Source organism: Aspergillus welwitschiae, assembly GCF_003344945.1.
Source record: "Aspergillus welwitschiae strain CBS 139.54b unplaced genomic scaffold BDQ94scaffold_25, whole genome shotgun sequence".
In the NCBI taxonomy this organism is placed as follows: Eukaryota; Fungi; Ascomycota; class Eurotiomycetes; order Eurotiales; family Aspergillaceae; genus Aspergillus; species Aspergillus welwitschiae.
Window position 1 is genome coordinate 120,070 of NW_020798719.1, and position 19,497 is coordinate 139,566.

General features: G+C 50.3%; 3 protein-coding genes across 3 annotated transcripts; 2 read left to right on the forward strand and 1 right to left on the reverse strand.

The window, feature by feature from the left end:
• Positions 1 to 908: 908 nt before the first annotated feature.
• On the reverse strand, positions 909 to 3,466 carry BDQ94DRAFT_147555 (translation initiation factor 4B). Its single transcript, XM_026767044.1, is given in 7 exon segments — positions 909 to 2,395; positions 2,449 to 2,739; positions 2,814 to 2,883; positions 2,987 to 2,988; positions 3,003 to 3,047; positions 3,104 to 3,160; positions 3,261 to 3,466. The coding sequence occupies 7 exon segments, from the start codon at positions 3,262 to 3,264 to the stop codon at positions 1,368 to 1,370; spliced, it is 1,497 nt and encodes a 498-aa protein (XP_026624172.1). The 5' UTR covers positions 3,265 to 3,466; the 3' UTR covers positions 909 to 1,367.
• A 2,376-nt stretch (positions 3,467 to 5,842) lies between these two features.
• BDQ94DRAFT_160742 (uncharacterized protein) lies at positions 5,843 to 8,094 on the forward strand (the record flags this gene model as incomplete). The annotated part of the gene is made up of 8 exons (XM_026769252.1): positions 5,843 to 6,022; positions 6,116 to 6,119; positions 6,156 to 6,233; positions 6,372 to 6,907; positions 7,196 to 7,295; positions 7,410 to 7,523; positions 7,586 to 7,702; positions 7,784 to 8,094. The coding sequence occupies 8 exons, from the start codon at positions 5,843 to 5,845 to the stop codon at positions 8,092 to 8,094; spliced, it is 1,440 nt and encodes a 479-aa protein (XP_026624173.1).
• A 1,017-nt stretch (positions 8,095 to 9,111) lies between these two features.
• Positions 9,112 to 18,688, forward strand: BDQ94DRAFT_180523 (FMP27 family protein). The gene is made up of 4 exons (XM_026773638.1): positions 9,112 to 14,137; positions 14,189 to 18,118; positions 18,168 to 18,268; positions 18,320 to 18,688. Exons 1-4 carry the CDS (start codon positions 9,542 to 9,544, stop codon positions 18,378 to 18,380), a joined length of 8,688 nt encoding a protein of 2,895 aa, XP_026624174.1. The 5' UTR covers positions 9,112 to 9,541; the 3' UTR covers positions 18,381 to 18,688.
• Positions 18,689 to 19,497: the final 809 nt, after the last annotated feature.

A 19,497-nucleotide genomic window follows, 5' to 3' on the forward strand; every position in this document is an offset into this window, starting at 1 on the left:
AACTAGTAAGTTCCCTTGCTACTTTCATTTCCTTCAGCTGCTACTACTAGGTACTGCTAATTAGTCGGGTCGCCATGCATCCCGTCGATCCCTTCGATCGAATTAGGTTTGGTTTTCCCTCTTCCGTCAGCGTCTTCGCGCGTACTGCTCCCATGGATGGAGGGGGAGAACTAGGGGGGAAAGAAAGCAATTGGTTGTTAGGATTGGTTCATTCCTCTGCCTTTATTCGTTTCTTTTCTTTTAGAATGTGATGATGGGGTTTTCCTGATAGGTGTTGCTGTGTTTGTATTTGCTTATCTTGTCTATTCAGGTGGGGTAGTTGGTTTATATATACTAGCCGCATACTAGCATTGTTCCTGGTAGGGGAGAACTGAACCCCCAATGATTGATAGTATTTACTAATTTAGCTAAGTACTGATGATGGTAATTACGAGCTATAGTATGAAGCATTTTGCACTTGCTTACGAATCTCATCTACAACTAGTAGCTTTAAACTGCTAATCGTTTTCTTATTCGTAGGGGGAACTGCCTCGTGTCAACTAGTAGTAGGGACATGCATGGGCTCCGGTTAGGTTGAACAAGAAGGAACAAGACTCCACACGCCATCCCCGGATCCAGAAGCAAGACAGAGTTAAAAAGGAAAGAGAGTTTGGAGAGTGGAGTAGAAAGCAACTGTCTGGCAGCAAAGGGGGGGGGGGGGGGGGGGGGGGGGGAAAAAAAAATTGGGGGGGGGGGGGGGGGGGGGGGGGGGAGGAAATAAAAAAAAAAAAAAAAAAAAAAAAGAGAAAGGGGGGGGGGGGGGAGGAAAAAAGCAACAGAGGGGGGGGGGGGGGGGGGGGGGGGGGGGGTTTGGAGCAAATTAAATTCGGAGTCGAACGGAGGGTGTGGGTGATCAGCAAGTTCAAAAGCATAAGATAAAGTGAAAAGAAACGTATACTCTTCTTCCTTCGCATCAGCCATAAGGGTCATTGCTGTATAACACTTCATCCACGTATATGGGAATAACTAGCTCAGAGAAACGTGAAGAACACACACTAGGAAATTTGGGGAAAAGAACAAACTTTTCGACATGCTTGACGGAAGAAACAAGGACTAGACCTGAATCCTAGATCTAGACGGAGGCGGCAACCCGTAGGAAGAGAAAGGAGAAAGCGAAAGAAGTTGAGGACGACTCTGAACAACATCAAAACAAACGGACATCGGCGTTAACCAAAATTCACCTGGCCATCTCCACGAGTGTTGCGCATTCGGTGACCCAACTAGAGCCAGAAGCAAAAGAGTTTGGTCGCTTCATAATACGCACGTCGGGGATCATGGCGCCAGGTTTTCGGTCAAGCGATGACGAGCTTGGGGGGGTATCCATTGATCTATGCAAACGTGCGGCCGCCACGGCGGTTGTTGCGCTGCTTCGAGCTCACGGTGCTCCAGCCCTCGTCGTCGGCTCCAGCCTCGGCAGGCCCGGCCCTCCAGTTACCATTCGCCTTGCTGGGGGCAGCGTTGGTCGAGGCTTCGGCATTCTTGGCAGCAGCAGCGGCCTCCTCCGTCTGGTCCTGATCGGCAGTCATACCGCTCTCGTCCTCACCGGCCCGCCGGAGGATCTCGAAGTTCGTGCCGCCCTGGGCGTGCTCGGCGACATCGCGGCCGTTGGGATCAGCCGGTGTACCAGACTTCTCAGCCTTGGGCTGCTCCTTGGCAGGACGCTGCTTTTCGGTCTTCTCAGTCCTCTCGGGCTTCTCGGCCTTGGCCTTCTCATCCGCTTCCTTCTTTTGGCGGATGGCAATCTGGCGACGTTCCTCAACCTCCTTCTCACGAGCGGCGGTGTCAATCGGCCGGGCACCACCGAATGGGCTAGCCTTGGACTCGGTGTTGGCGGAGGGGCTGGAGACGGCCTCAGTCACAGTCCGTTTTTGGAGGTTCAAGCGAGGACGAGTAGCGGGGGCGGCAGGAGCGGCAGCAGGAGAGGGAGGGTTGCTGGCCTCCTTGGGGGGCTGATCGGGGCGCATCTTGGATCTCCATGCGTTATCGAGTTCAGCCGCGGTGGGGGTGCGTTCTTGGAATTCGCGTCTCGGGGGGCGGGAGCCATCCTGGGAGCGTCCCTCACCCCATGCGGGGGAGCTTCTTCTGAAACCAGGTCCTTCGTCGTTGCGGGAACGGCCACCTTCCCGGACAGGTGCAGGCGGGGGAGAGAGAGGGCCCTTGCGTTCCCAGTTGCTGAAATCACGGAACTTTCCATCACTCTCAAAGTTGCGGCGGCCACTACCCCGTTCGCTGCCGGCATCAGACACGTTGTCGAGGTTGCGTCCGAAAGAGGAACGATCGGGCACACGGCGCTGGGGAATATCGGGCAGAGGACCTCTGCGGGTCCAGTCAAACTCCTTGACATCACGTTCCTTGGCTATAGGTACCGTCAGCTGGCGCAGATCATCATACCGGAGCAAGGACACCTACGAGGTTCGGCAATGCTGGTGCGGATGGCACGTCCCTGGAGGGTAGCACCGGAAAGATCAAGAGCCTTCTTCAGACCATCAACAGTCTCAAATTCGACATATCCGAAGCCCTTGGGGGCCTTGGTCAACTTGTCCTCCACGATACGGACGTTGGTGACACCACAGTCGGCAAAGAGGTCGGAGATATCGGCGGCAGTCGCATCAAAGGACAGGTTTCCAACATGGGCAGTGTAGGGGGGCTGGGTGGGAAGAGGAAGGGGCTCTCTCACGGCGTAGCCACCACGCTCACGCTCTTATATTCGCATCAGTATCAAACACATATATCGAAGCAAAATTGCAGCAATAACACAGGGAAGATTATCGTACCACCACCAAAGCTGCTTCCGAAACCAGAAGAAGGCGCAGCAGAGCGGCCGAAGCTGGACGGGGCGGGAGCTGATATATGTTTAGCATCGTTCGGGTCGAAGGAAGAAGCATCATGTGCAACGTACCGGCTAGAGAGGCATCAATATTAGCAGACAGCAATAGACCGAAGGCAAGGAATCAGTCACTTACCAGGCAAAGGCATGTCCTCCATCTCATCAGCCCAAGAGCCGAAGTCTGTTCCTATTAGCCACCGTTCATCCCCGCGACGATGTGGGTGCACAGGGACTCACTCTCATCGGCCAAGAAGTTGCCCAGAGACATCTTCTGGGCTTTCTGCTTAGAGGGCGCTGTACGTAGAAAAAAGCCATTAGTATCCAGGATAAGTCAGAGGATGCGAAATTGGCGTAAATTGGGACAGTGCGCCGGACGAGGAGGGGTTAAACGCACCCATGATTGCGGTTGTTCAAGAAGTGGGAAACGCGCCAAGGGGATTCCTGTGCGCGTCTCAGAATAAAGGTTCTCTTAAAGGATTTTTAGGGGGGGCTTCCGACGGGGAAGAAATCACGATAGTGATAGTGGACGTCCAAAGGGGCGTTGAGTGATGGGGGGAATGCAGGAGAGCTCCGCAGTGAAGGACAGAGGGGGAAAGTAAGTTAATCCGTGAGGATAAATTTTAGTGATGACGCTAGAAAAGTCAGCCTCAAAAAGTGTTGGTGCGGCTTTGGGTCGGCCGCCTCGACCCAACCCGAGGGCTTTTTTCCACCTTTTTTCCCTCGCCTTTTTGCGGAGAAAGTGTGTCTTCTGTCCTTCCGCCCCTCTTCTCCTCTCCACCCGGTGTCTTTTTTCGGTCGGATTCGATGAGATAATAGGTATAGTGACTGTGGTGGACTGTCGAACTTGTCTCTCTGTCTAGTCCCCTGTTACTCCCATTGTTATGGTGGTGAATAGTAACAATGTTCATCGACTCTCCGCTTGAATAGGCCCCATTCCGGATTGGGCCAGGCATTCTTTTCTTCATTGTCTGCGCGGTTGGCTCCATTTTGGGAACGAACACTTAACCGACACGCAGGCAATGGCCTGCAGAATCGCTCCCTTCTCTCTCGTCCTGTTTTTCCAGTTTGCTAAACTCTTCACTAACTTCAACATGCACTTTATTCATGACACATTTCTTTTTTCTTTACTTGTGAATGATTATTTCGCAGTTCCTCATCCAGACTCACAACCTTCCAGCAAAAGGCATTGCTACTAATGGAGCTAGATACCATTCACCTCCGAAGCCCATGACCCCCACGCTACTTCAGACTACATTCCCACGTCAAGTTGGCGACTAGGAAATCGAAAGACAAAATAATCAGTCTGAAGGACAATACAAAAGTTATTTCCCAACGTTCTACGATTTTTATTATTCCGATGCCCTAGGCATTTTGGTGATTGTCGATTCTGAAAATTACTGCAAATTTATCGCCGAACTGAATCTTACGAGCAATGGCAACCAGCTCCTGACATCCGCTGCCGGCTTTAACATGAACGGTATTTTCGATTCATTCAGAGATAGTTTCTTTAGTGGTCTCCTACGCTTGTTGGACACACCTCAAGGTCAACTTCCACTCGAAGGGGCCTTTCGTTCATCCAACCCTTGAAATTTCGTCGGCCGTGGCAGTTCTATACGATGATGTCGGCATCGGCTATATAATGGATTTGGGCATTTTGGTCACATGGTTGGAATTTAAGCACCTAGTATACAGCGAGGGACCAACGTCTGCAGTATTCTAGTGAAACATGATAGAGGAGCAGCTTGGCAATAATTCTTACGCATTCTTGGGGTAAGGGCATATCTTGCTCTTCATCAGCCCGGTTGATGCGCGTCTTTGGCATCTTCACGCTACGCATGGACGCGTAGCGTGGACGCTAATGTAGGTTTTAAAAGTAGACAAGCGTCCAAGAGAATATGCAAATTACACTGCTGAGCAGTACATACGATCTCAGAACTATCCAAAGTGGGAGCACTATCCCGTGGCTATGCTTAAGAGACTTCCCATAGTGCTTCATCCATGAAGCCTCACGGAGCCTGCGTAGCCCAACCAGCCAATTATTCATTCCGTTGTAATTCAAATGTCAACGCACAGCCCCCGCTATTCTTCAGTGGTCTGCAAGGGCCTCTTTACACTCTTGAAAGGGTCAACACGCCAACTACTTGCACAACCTGAGCGACCCGCACTCCACTCCCCATGCGTCCCGCAGCGGGGAGTCAAGATCTGCGGGCCGCCAAATACCCTGTCAGTCTATGCATACATGGCAGAAGTAGATCTCGTGCCTTATCAGTTCAGAAAAAGTGAAGGGCACTAGGGTACTGCTGTTAAACTAGTATGACGAGACAGTGATCGTATGATATATAGGACCATAGATCCAATCGTGAACATCAGGGGTCATCATAGTCTGTTGAATATTGCGATCCACTTCAGGTAGTCTTGAAAACAAGTTAGTTTCTTGTAGGATCAAGAATGTCCGCAACCATATTAAACAGTTTCAATCAAATCGAACGAGTGTAGACCGCAGGGTAATAAAGAGTGGTCACATTTGTTGATTCCCTTTACTCGGTGGACCCGCTTCGATGGCGGGAAGATCAAGGCACCGACCCGCTGCCGCCAGGCACACAAACACACCACCGTCGTTGACATCATCCAGTCTCGGATTTTGTCGGGTTTTGGAATATGATGTTGCTCGGCCTTTGGGACTGCACTCTGTATATCATTGCTTTTCCTCCTCTCTGGCATACATCCCATCGGGTCTCCAGAATCCGAAGCCGATAATATTGACAGGCCACGTCCAACTGTAACGTGTGCCTCTACGGAACTGCTTTATCCCTGGTTCCACAGTCTTATTTTTTCGCCTTAATGCAAGATGGAGCACACTACTGATTTCTCGGCCTATTTAGGTCGTGAAGCCCCAATGTACTTTAAGAGTGTTTCTTGTTCGTTTTTGTTCTTTTCATATTGATCCTGATAAAGAGGTTGTGATTTGATCACAAGATGAATACTCTCCAGCGCACAATTCCCAGGGCGATCAAGGTTGCTGGAGTGGCTGGCTTTGCAGGCCTGGGCATGTATTACACGAAGCTGTATTCAACGGCATTTGCGGAATCGAATGAGCCAAAGACGGTCTTCTCTGGGCTAGGACTCACCACTTTGCGCTTGCAGAGCATCAGAACCGTTAATCACAACACGAAGCGACTGGTCTTCGAATACCCTGACGAATCCGCCCGCAGCGGCCTGACATTGACTTGTAACACTTGCCCCTTGAAGGACGGTCTATACCTCAAGCTACGCTGCTAACATCTAACAGCCGCACTACTAGCAATCACACATCCTGAAGGGAGCTGGCTTCCCACGATTCGACCATATACACCTATAAGTGACTTAGGTGAGCTCATTCCATGTCTGATATGACATACCCTGGTCACATAGACATGGCCCATCTAGCAGAGGGATGGAGATATGTTTGTGGTCGAGGATGCCCCTGTTCCAGATTATGATTGCTAAGTATCGATCGAACCTACAGACGAACCAGGCCATATTGAACTTATGGTCAAGAAATACCCAGACGGGAAGGCCAGCGGTTACTTGCACTCCTTGAAACCAGGAGACTCACTTAGGTTTGCGACTTCATTGAAAGGATATCAGTGGAAGCCGAATGAGTTCTCCCACGCCTATCTCTTGGCTGGCGGGGCTGGAATTACGCCAATTTATCAACTTATAAAAGGCATCCTGAAGAATCCTCATGATAGAACGAAGCTGACTCTTGTATTTGGCGTCAACTCCGAGGAAGATCTACTGTTGAAGGAGGAACTTGATCGCTATGCCACAGAGTTTCCTGACCGCTTTAACTACATTTACACTGTCAGCCGTCCACAAAAGGAGAAATCTCCTTATAGAACAGGATACATTGACGAAGAACTTCTAAAGAGCGTTTTTAAGGGTTCGACACAGGATACAAAGGTATTCATTTGCGGTCCTCCGGCGATGGAAGATTCCCTGGCTGGAACAAGAAGATCTCCTGAGGGGATCCTGAGTCGATTGGGTTTCTCGAAGGATCAGGTTCACAAATTTTAGACTCGTCCTAATGTTTGATGGGGCTTTCAAAATGGCGTGTGCAGACATGGTATTATAAGTCTTAGAAGAATCCTAATACTTAATATTGTCCAAATCCAATAGATAGCTAGCAACCCATTGTATAAATCAGGCTCCTGCTTGGCATCGGGAAGGAGAGGGATTAGATAAGCATCCCGAGCCTGCTCTAATCACGTGCACGCTTATGGATTTGCATGAACAGAAGATGCTGATTGAAAGTGTTAGCCATAATGTGCCGCTGACCTGCTGTTGCAGACTACAGTGTCAGTAACCGCAAAGATGAGCGGACAGAACAAAGCGTTATATCCGGAGCCCAATGTACTGACCTCCTCTTTGAACGTGGGAGCCGTGAGTGGTTAGTTACCAATCCCATTCCGGTGACTGGTAGACCGGCTTGTATTGCCTCAACTCAGGAACCATATGTCTGAGACTCATTGCAGCAGCCCTACTTACTCAGTTTCTTCAACAGGATCTGCTGGCCTCGTATATGGGGGAATATCAGGAGTAATTCGGTCCCCTCATCCGGTCATTCATTCTATCTCTTGCGGAATCCACTGGTTTGCATGTGGAGCCTCCTTTTGGTGTGAGTTATCCCCTCGTCTATCCCTTATAGATCTGGAAATGATATCAATCTTGCTGCTACAGGGTTGAGAAGCAACATTCTGAAGCTTCACTATGAAGACAAGGCTACCCCTAAGCAACGGGCTTATGTCAGCGCCCTCTCTGGAGGAGTTGCCGGAGGGGCCGTTACGAGGCTAATGGGTGAGTTTGGCAGCATCCTTCTTTTCCCCGTTTGAAAGAAAAAGAGGTGGTGGTGGTTGGTTTACTGATGGCCGGAGCTAGGCGGGCGACTTGTCCCTGGACTAGTTGTTTTTTCGCTACTAGGCTATGTCGGGCAAAGCTCTTATAATGCGATCGACACCTGGCAAATGGAGAACGCGAATACGACGTCTAAGCCGTTCCTGCAGCGGATGGCCGACTCCAAATGGATCCCGCTCAAGTCACTCTCGGATGACGATTACAGGGGTATTTTGAACGAGAAAGTGTTGAGTATCGAGGCTGAAATCGCACTCATTGACGACAAGATCGGGGAGCTTGAAAAGTTAAAGACTAGTGGACTCGAATCGGGCAATTCGGATCCTGCAGCTAAGTAGTCGGTTTCTAGACGGCCACTAGCAACTTGGCTATGGGTGCGAGAAGAGAAAAGGTACGGCCATGCTCGAATGGTTGGGGGCCGATCTTACATGTCCGATCTATCTATGTTAAGGAGAGAATTGAGTGATCGCGGGTGAACGTAGATCGTTCACTTGCCCTCCAAGATAGAACTCCCGGCAGTATTGTGTTGCACTTGCACCCAGCTTTGCAAGGATGTTGTGCTCGCATAGGAAAGAGTTTTGAACGTTGCGACTTTGGAACTTCGACCACAACACGATGGTCGGATCCGCCGTATCTTTAGGTTGGCTACGGATGCCGGTGCCGCCACTTCCATGAGCCCTCCAGAAGGAGTTTACCTTTGTCGTGTATCATATTTCTCACATTGTTTCCAGACACATGTATTTTAATTTGAAACAAGACCCTGTATGATCATGAAGCGGACCCTAGTTACATGGAACACTACGGAGTATTCGCAATCAACAACTGTTTCTTTCTGCTCCACATGCCAAGAAGAATTCTGGATATTGTTGGGAAGGTTTCGTGAGGAATCCCCCATCAAGCGATAGATACTTGGTGAGGAGAATGTTGCGCTTAATTTCAAGGAGGAAAATGCCAAATTGCCGTGTTCGTAGATACCCAAAGTCCAACCTAGAACGACCACGCTGCTAAGCTTTGTGTGAGGCAGGGCCCCATCGAGCCAGGGGAAAGGAAAAAAAAATGCTCCCCGATCGACTGCAGCAGACCTTTGAGGCTCGGAAGGTGCGTCGAATTGCTTGCTTGCTTTTACTTTTTGCAGCGGGCAAACCCACATCTTTTGCCAGATCAGTAAATTGCTAAGCAGCAATGCCGAGCCAGCCGGACGGTCCGGCCAGAGAATAACCCCCCGTTGGTCCATTGCCAGCTTGAAAAAAAAAAGTGGGCGGCTTTCCGCTTCCAGTCTTGACCGTGACGGGTTCGACCTTTCCGCCGCTGACAGGTTGCCGCTCCAGTGGTTTAGCATCTATGGCTCGCCCTCCCGATCGTCCTTACCTTTCATCATAACGCACTGGGTTCACGGTGGTGGTGAAGGAAGAAGAAAAGGACAATACTCGAATATCCAGGGGGAAAAAATCAGGGACAGAAAAGCATGACTGACTTACGGCTCTTTCGTTACTATCACAACGCTTCTTCAGCCCCTCTGCAGCTCTTCCCTTAACGGAGACCTGTTCTCTTTCCCGGATCCGCCGAAGTACAACCCCCCATCCCCTCTCCTCAGGAGGGTTGCGCTGGATCTACTCGGGGGAGCTCGTGTGGTTGCATAGGCATACCATTGCTCCCTCTGATCATTTTTCACTCACCTCTTCCGTCTAGAATCACTCCGCGGTCTCCGAAACGACTCTCCATGATCTCTTGTTGGACAGTTGCCCATTTTGTGCAACGGATCGGTCCTACTGACCGCGAGCTACGATGACGCTTTTTAGTCCGACCACGGTCCTCGTGGGCTTCCTCCTCCTTTACCTCTCCTCCTTCCTTATCTTCGCCATCGTTCGTATTGCGACCGGAATCTCGATTCAACGAATAGGATATTTTTCTCTCCGCCGCATTGCCTATGTTCCCCGAGATGGCGTCCAGATCGAACTCCGTGGCCTCGGCCTATCTCTACACCCGCCCTCGTTTGCGCAACCAACATGGCTCAGCATTCGCCTGACCGAACTAAAATTGACTCTGGACCCTTCAGCTTTGGCAAAGGGAAAGAAGTCCACCACAAAACCCGATGCATCGGTTTCGCAACCCCCGTTGGAGAAAGAGTCGTCAACCGAGCCGGATAATCGGGAAGACAGCTCTTCCATACCCAAGCGGAGCAAGACATGGCGGAAGCTGACACATATGAAGGAGCAAGTGAAACGGCTGCATCGACAAATACATTGGTTGAAGTTGGTGGATGTGGTAGCCGTCAATACGACCATCAATCTCGTGGAAGCTGGTCAGATCCAGGTTGGATCTTTATCCTTGGGCGTCGACACGAGGCGCAAGATGGTGGATCGAGGGAAACTCTTCTTTCGGCGCAAGAGTCAGGGCCCTGACGAACATCGACCGGCAGAGTGGGTGATGAATGTGCAGAACGTGCTACTCGGGATAGATGGAGCGGAGCCAACCGAAGTGCTGGACAATGTTCGGGTCAATATACATGGGCTTCTCCACAAGGATCTCGAGGGCCTGAGAGATGCGTCCATCGCTTTCAAGATTGGGCGCATGCATATCCCGTACGATGATGTGATGACTCTGATGCAGCGCGTCAAACAGTCTCGCCAGTCGTCCGTGGAGCCTACCAATATTGAGACTGATGACGAGGTTTCCTTCTCAGACTTTGTGGAGGAGTTGGATCAGCCCGGAAGCCGAGACGACACCATTGTACAAGCAGTCGCCGACTCCAAAGAGTTTGCCGGGTCAATCCTTCGCGGAATACAAGGAATACAGGTGGCCCTGAGCTTCTTTAGGTTAACTCGAGCTTTTGAGCCGCCTTCGTCAAAACACAATCCCGTGTATCTGAATGTGGTATCGCATGAGCTAGGCGTCGATCTGCACCGAATGGATCAGAAGAGTCCTGCTCATCGCATGTATTTCCAACGCGATGATGTCGCCCATCAAGCTCTCTTGGCGGCCATCTCTTTGTCGGTCACCTTGGACGATTGCTCAGGCGAGACGGAGAACATACTATATATCCCAATGGCGACCACAACAATCAAGACCACGCTCCCTTCAAAGACGATCAGCTCCTTCGATGACCACAACCCGGAGGAGCGCAATACCAACATACTATTTGCTAATCTGGTGGTGACGTCCCCATCACTCGATCTAGAGCCAAAGCAGGTCTCTCGGCTCCTAGGGTTGACTCAGGCGAAGAAGGCGTCTCCTCGTGGAAAGAAGAGAGATAACCATCGTTTGATTTCTAGGCTTCTTCCCAAAGCCAGTATCAAAGTATCGGTTCACGAACCTGTGGTTCGATTCGTCCTCCCTATTTCCAAGCCTTCCGACACCCCTGACGACGATTATAATCTACTAATTTCCTCTATTTCCTCTATATCTCTTGACATTGAATCTTCACATTCGTCTGAAGGCGGGGTTCACTATTCGCTCTCTTCCATTTACCGGGTGGCATCGCATCAGCTGTACTACCAAACTCCGTCCGGCGTTAAACATAATCTCTTGACGACTGAAAGCTTGGAATTCAAGGTGTTACTTAGTGCTTCGCCAGAAGTACGCGTGATTGCATCTGGAAGCCTGAATACCTGTTCTGCACACATGGTTAACGATGAAGTGAACCGTGGCATTCATCAGGTGCTCGAGCAGTTCCGGGCTCAAACGCGGCATAGAAGGAAGGCCTCTATGTCATTTGAAGAGCGGAAACCTAGTGTTCTCAGGCGAATCCCGCCATGGTTGCTTCGATGCCAATTTGAAGCCACTGGCCTCAGCTTAGAAATTGCTGGTGTTGACACGAGTGTCTCTGAGGTCTCACGCGGTGTCTCATTCCAGCTACAATCGTGGACCGCAGACTACAGAGCCCAGAAGTCAGAACCAACGACTGTCAGTTTCGCGAGAAGACGGACCCCAAGTCACTCTTACATTGGAGATGAGTCGTCCTTCCGGTTTCCGCCTACGTCGCCTCCGAGACAGAAACAAGTGGGCGCCACAGATGGCAGACGACTAGCCCTCCACGTCCGCGGCTTTGAGGGATTTGTTATTGAATCCGAAGACTACTTGGAGGCCGAACCCTTCTTCTCACTACCGAGATTCGAGGTGGCCCTAAGCACGATGAGTGATCGTCTTGGTCCGATTAGTAACGTCAACTCTGTGTTCAAGGGCGTCTACCTACAATACTCCCTATACCGCTATTATTGTCTCGGTGTCGCGATGTCTGTGGTCCAGGATGCCTTCATGCGAAAGTCACCGGATATGCCCGAAACGCCCATGTCCCCTGTTCAGAAGGAATTCACCTACCCCCCATCGCCACGTCCGTCCGCGAGGGGCGAGCTCATGACATTTGATGTCCGAGCAACCGTCATACAGCTCAAGACTTTCATGCCTGCCGATCCTCCAATGTTGGTTCAAATTTACGGCCTGACCGCTGGCTCGCATCGCCTCTCCTCTCCATTTGTGAAAGCACATCTCATTCGGTTACATGCAGAAGCGCCAAAGCTCAAAGGTGTGTGGGCCAGAATAATAAGCATGAACAACGTTCGCCTTGATTTGCGCAAAATGAAACTCAAGCATGGTACCAATCTTGTCGAGCAAAGGTCCATCGATGTCTGGGCTGATTTCATTCGTTTGGGTGTACCACACCACATGGTAATGCATCGCATTTTTGACAACGTGATCAATACCTCAAAGGCACTCAAGCAGCTTCATGAACGCTTCAAGGGCCACTCGTCTGAATTCGGATCAGTCAGAGAACCGGAAGAGCCCAAGAAGATTCCTAGAGTATCGTTGCGCAGCAAGGCTTTACTGTTTGAGTTGGAAGATGATGCTTTCGAGTGGAAACTTGGCTGCATTTATCGCACCGGCCTCATAGAACAGCGCCAGCGCTTGGCCCGCGAGGAGGCATTCGAGCTGAAATTACAAAAGATCAAGGAATCGGATCAGCGCCGCTCTTCATCCAGACTACGGGCTCGATCAAGTCACCGGACACTTCGTAGTGAACGTGTTAGCGGAGAGACAAGGAGGAGTAAGAGTGCCGACTCTAAACCGCGGAAGAGCTTGCAGGATGACAAGCGTGGCCGGGGAAAGAAATTCCGCTATGATACCGAGGGAGCTGCCTGCCTGTCTTGCGAAGCCAAGGTTTCAGCCGATAATGCCTGGTTTCGTCTCCAAGAACACAATTCACGGTCCTGGAAGGATAAGATCGATTCTGCCTTACGATTCCAGGGCACGTCGATCAAGGAAGTGCGAAACCTTTTCTCTGGTGCTGATGAGCCCCCCGAAGATGTCCAAGAAACGGAAACTGTCCTCTCCATTCCGAACAGACCTGCTCTATTGGCTGCTTTGATAAGTGACATCAACCTTGTCATCGACAAACCTTTCTTCCCCTTGGAAGATTATCCCAAGTTCCTTAACACAATCGGCAAAGGCATGCCGATGTCCATGAAGTATGCGTTACTTGTTCCCATGAGTATTCAGCTGGACATGGGAGAGGCGCGCGTCAACCTGAGAGACTACCCCTTGGATTTGCTACATATCCCAGCTTTACGTCCTGGTCAATCTCCAAGGCTGCCCAGCTGGTCTCTTCGAACCAACTTTGTAATTGCCGAAGAATATCGTGACTATAAGTCGGCCAGGCAAGTCAAACTCGAATTGGTACCCTCTACGGAGCTGCCAGATGGGACCACGAGCCCTCCTTTCGCAATTGAAGTCTGGCGATCTGTCTCTCCTGTCAAAACTTACTCCGACCCTACGATCGAGATCAATACCAGCCTACCAACGAGCATCTCATGGGGCATGTCTTATCAGCCTGTGATACAGGATATGATGAAGATTATCGAAGGGTTTACCAAGACAGAAATCGACCCCTCTGATAGGGTTGGATTCTGGGACAAGATCAGACTTAGCTTCCACTCTCGGATAAATGTTGCATGGAAAGAGGATGGAGATGTTCATCTTCGTCTGAAGGGCTCGCGTGACCCATATGTGGTGACAGGATTCGGAGGCGGGTTCGTCATGTGCTGGCGTAAAGATGTTAGATGGGAAGTCCATACTAGTGATGATCCCAAGGAATTCATGAGCGTCAGGAGTGGGGAGTACGTGCTGGCGATACCAGACTACAGTCACGAGGCTCGGTATATGGCCGAAGCCACAGCGCAGGACTTGGAAAGTACATCAACATCGAGTGACCTGAAAAACGCCGCTCATTTCAAGAAGGTTGTCATGAAGCTTTCTGGTGACGTGAAATGGGCTGCCGGCCTGGTATTCGAGCGTAACGTGGACGAGGGCCAACGATCGTTTGAATTTAAACCGCACTATGAAGTTGTGCTTCAGAACCCCGTTCATGTCGACCCTGCGCAGCGAGAGGTAGGCCAAACTCCCGTACCAAGACGATTTCAAGCAGCTAATTTGGGGCAGACCTATGATGCCTACCGCGGGTTCCGCAGCAACCATATCCACTTGTCAATTTCCGTTGTTGCTCCTGAAAGCAGGAATTGGTCCGTCGACTCTGTCCAGCCGTCTGCAAGCTACAACACCGTTCACTTGACCCCTCGGTTCTTCACACACTTCTTCAACTGGTGGTCTCTCTTCTCGGGTGTTATGTCACTCCCTGTCCGACAAGGACCACTGTGGCCTGGCATCACCAAGACAAGCAAGAAATTCAACCGTCACCTGGCCACTGTAAAGTATCAGTTGCTTTTCGCTCCTTTGTTTGTGGCTCACATCTACAAGCACAAGGACCGTGAAGACTATGCTGAGGATGTCGTGACGGCAACAGGCATCAAGGTCCGGTTGGATAGCCTGAAACTTGATGTACATCAAAGACGGGAGGAAGTCAAGACTCTGGCAAAGGGTCGCCTGAAGCAAACAAAAGCAAGTGCGATGCGGATAAACCAAGCGGAATTGGATCTGCAGTCTGCAGATTTCAGGGCTGTGTCAGCCAGTATTGAGGGCACCAATTTCGATGACATCGAGCAAAACAAAGACGACATCATATCGTCCTTCCAACAGCCCGTGGCTTCCGTTGACCTGTCTCGATTTACTATTCCTGATCAAAACCTTGATTGGATAGACATGGACGATTTTGTGGAGCTGGATTGGATACTGCCTCAAGAATCAAACCCTCGAACGCAGATTTTGCCTTTGGCGTTCACGCCGCGGTTTACCTATTTCCGACAGACAGACCACGGCGAAATCGCGCCTGATGAAACGGGGTATAGCACCTTTGGTGATGAACCAACCCATGAATGCGTCATGTCGGAGAATAATGAACCTCGTCGGGTACAAATGGAGCTCATCCGAGACCGACTTGCTGTCGTCGAGGCGCAGACTCGCGACTGTAGTCGTACCATCGGCGAGCAGGAACTCCGTCTTGCCAAGGAGGTCGATCCTGACCCCGCACTTAAGAGTCAGCATAACGACTATCTTAGGCAGGCAGAAACACTAAATCGAAGACGGACTTTCCTTACTGCCGGGCTTCAGCGGATTGAGAGGCAACTGGCGCGGGAAGAAAAGCTCCCAACGGAGAGGAACCCCGAAGCTTTCGTTCAAGACAGCGCTTCCCGGATGGGAACAGACTCCGACTCGACGAATGATGGCAAGGAAGCTGATATGGATGGCTTATACTCCACTCCTGACGATGATCTGGCAAGTGACTTCAACAACAGATTCATCATCCACAACATCCAGCTGAAATGGAACAATTCTCTGAGAAACATCATCCTGCGCTATATTCATCAAGTCAGCCAGCGCCGGGGATTTGTGTACTACATGTCTCGCAGAGCTGTAAAGTTCATTCTCGACATTGTCGATGAACAAAACAAGAACAAGCAAAAGCATTCTAAACTGTTCCGGACTGCCTCAAGACGCCCATCAGATGCTGGCGGACTTGTCGACAGCGAGGATGATGACAGTATCGAGGATCGGATCGAACAGTTGTTGAGTGATGCAAAGCGCTATGTGAATGCAGAAGAGCAAGAGCATCATTCTGACCAAAGGAGACACAGCGCCGCCAAGTCTGATGGGTTCAGCGAAAATATCGCGCCGGAATTCACACCTCAGAACAGCTACCATCTGCGTCTCATTGCTCCACAGATTCAATTGCAGAGTGAGAAGAATCAGAAGTCCGTGCTGGTAGTCGCCGCGAAAGGCATGCAACTCCAAGTCGTGTCAATCATGGACAAGGAGCGGGTGTCCGACGACGTCAGTGGTCTCGTGCAGCGTCGCTTTTCACTTTGCATGGACGGTGCCCAGTTCTTCGTGGCTACGCAAAAGAGCCTGATGAATCATTTGCAATTCTATGCTGGCAACAAATATGGAAATCCCCCGGGATCCGCATGGCCACCCTGGCTAAACCTTGAGGCACTATTCGATTTCGAACTAAACCCGTTCGGCTTTTCAAGGATCATACAGAAGACTTCGGCTAGTCTGCGGTACGACAAGTACAACAACCTCCGCCTGAAGTACAATGAGGAGGTGGCGAAGGGGCAATCAGACCAACAGTATAGTATGCAAGATACGGAACCGAGGATGGACCATATTAGCGTCGACTTTCCTCACTTCCGTGCCATTTGCGACTCCGCCGAGTACTACTCTATGTACATCATCATTCTTGATCTTCTTCTCTATAACGAGCCTCTTGAGAAGGTTCGAAACGAGCGTCTGGAGAGGATCATGCTCACATCCGATTTCAGTGATCTGAGAGGTGCACCGGAGATGGTTTTCAAGCTTCAGTCTCGCATCCGACAGCTGGAAGAGATCAAGGAACATTTCCAGATCCATGCCAAGTACTTGGATAAGCAAGGCTGGGAAGACCGGCTGGTGCTGGAGAAAGATCTGACTCAATGTGAGGATGAGCTTTTCTTCTTGATGAAGGCTATTACCTCCTCTCAGAGGAAGATTGACCCGAACATGTCGAAGACACAAGGCGTCCTCCGCTGGAACATTTCTGCAAGCGAAGTGGTGTGGCATTTGATGAAGGACCAGACAGAGCCGCTGGTTGAGTTCCAACTCAGGAATGCTGAATATGACCGCACGGACAATAGCGATGGCTCGAACCATAACCTAGTTGCAGTTGAACGATTGTATGGTCTGAACCTTCTTCCAGATGCTATCTATCCTCAGATCATCGTGCCTTATCTCGATCAGGCCCGGGGTCTGAACGGCCCTGATGATTGCATGATCAAGGTGAAGTGGCATATGTTGGAGGCAGTTGCCGGTATTCCTGTCTTGGACGACTTTGAGGTGTCCCTCTTCCCTCTCAAGGTTCAGTTGGAGCGGGAACTCGGCCAAAAGGTGTTCGAATACATGTTCCCTAATGTCGGATCTACTGCATTCGAGAACGGCGGATTCTCGCCGTTCATGATCAAAAACATGAAGCCGCTCGATGATTCATCTGATTCTGATGAAGAAGAAAGCCCGACCGCTCATGCACACCAGGATAACAGTGATCTTTCAACCGACGATCTGCAGCTGAAGGGTCCAGGAGCAATTGAGCTGAGGCTGCAACCAACGCTGTCGCTATCGGAAGAGGCCAGACCGAAGTCTCATCATCGGCAGCTCAGAGGCCTCGCCATGACCCCTCTCCACAAGGATACTAAGGACAACAACCACATCCGACCCTCAACGAGTGGCGGTTTGACAAAGAAACGATCAGTGGACAGTCTGCGCATATTGTCTAGGCAGCCCACAGAAAAATCCGTCGCTAACACATCGGGTGGTTCAGGAAATAATGAAGAGAAAAAGAAGTTCGCACTGGGAAGACTACCGAACAAGGGCAAAAAGGAGACTCCTGATGATCTGTCCCAGATGATGTCGCGCGCGTCAAATTACATGACGCTCGCCCATGTCAAGGTGCATGATGTAGTGCTGTGTCTGAGCTACAAAGGCAAGGGAGAGCACAACATAGAGGATCTCCACGACTTTGTTTTCCGGTTGCCTGTCTTAGAATACCGTAACAAAACATGGTCGAATCTTGACCTGGCCTTGCGATTGAAGAAGGATGTTATCAAGGCTCTAATCTCGCATGCGCCTGCCATCCTTGGGAACAAGTTCTCACACCACCGGCCTTCAAAGCAGCAGCAGAAACGATACCGGGAGCTAGCCAGCTCAACCCAGCTTGTACACTACTCCGATACCGCGGTGAATGTGTCTGATAATGCTCATAGCATGGCCAGTGCAGACTCGAACAGCGAATATTCAGAGTCACAACGTTCTGGCAAGTCTGGCACTGGCAGTTCTCCGCTTGTGCGATCAAACTCTCTCGGATCCAGTATGCTCCACGAGCCAAGCGGAGTGATACCGGACTCTCGTTCTGCGAGCGAGGTTGACGTGGATGCCCGCTGGGAGGTATGTTGAATGAAGCAAATGTGAAAGGACGTCGCTAATCAGCTTTTAGCAATCACGCCGAATCGTCAACCCACCCACTCGACCCATGACTTCAGGCAATGCTATGCCCAGGTCACAGACAATCAAGACCTGGGATGAGCCGGAAGAAACGTGAGTAATGCCTGTACTAAATTCATCGTTTCCAAGCTAACAATCCATTAGGACTAGTCATAAGACATCCATCCGCAATTTTGGTCGGAAACTGATACCTTCTCGAAAATGAGCCCGCGTCGCTCTATTTAGCTGGCTGCCACGCCGGCTAACTTTCGCATCATACATGTCCTCTATTATAATCCGTCATTTTGTTATCTGCACATTACTGGCCTCGCATTTGCCGTGTGATACCCCCAACGCAGTGGGTCGTATATAGGCGTCAACGCTTTTGGTTTCCTGTTTCCATCGACGAATGATCGATGTCTCCAGGTGTTCCAGGGGTATAGTGTGATTTACTTCACTTCTTGTGTAAAGTTGATTATATTTGGTTTTTGTGTGGAATAGATTAATCTTATTTTGCGAGTGGCGCTGTCTGACACTTGCTTTCCCACTTGGTCTGTTATTGCTGGTGTATTGTGTACGAAGAAAGGGTTACGGGAGCACAGGGCTCTCTCACTGTTATTTTGACAAAGCGCCCGCGCAGTGGACATAACATATCTATGAATCGTATAGGATAGGATAGGGAGGGACAGAAAAGAGGCGCAACGTTGTTTTTGCTAGCTACTGTGCTTACTTCGGAGATGCTAGTACCTCTACCAAATCACATACAGCTTGAATAGACGAGAACATCCACTCTTTGCCCATCAGTCTGAGTCTGGCGTGGTGAGCTTCAAACATGCATGGCATTTCCCTGGCCGGGCGCCAACATGGCGACTATCCCAAATTGTCCGCGGACAGTTCTGATCCTTTTCTGTAGCTGGTCCACATCGCTCAAGGCCATCACTGCCCATATGTCCGCATTCCATGTAGGTGTACACTTTATGAGAGCACATCTTGTTTCAGAGACGACAGTGATAGTAGGGTCAATGTGATGAATGCACTCAGTACGTACAGTAGTAGACAAGGTAATGAAAATGTATAAAAGAGGGCAGAATGGGTAGTATAAATACGCCTAGGAAGATCAAGGTAAATGTTCCCAAACCTTTATTGTCTAGGGAACAGCCCTTTCATTTTGTTTCTATCACCGGGATGAGCCATATGCTAGTATGGTAGAGCGAGAAAAGTGCCTTCAGTTGCTAGTCACTAGTCAGATAGAAGCTTTATTTGCGCGCGGGTTTTCCCAGAATATGACAGGCGTACTAAGTAGTGATAAATTGGTCTGGCATCGACTCTCATTTATTTCGTGG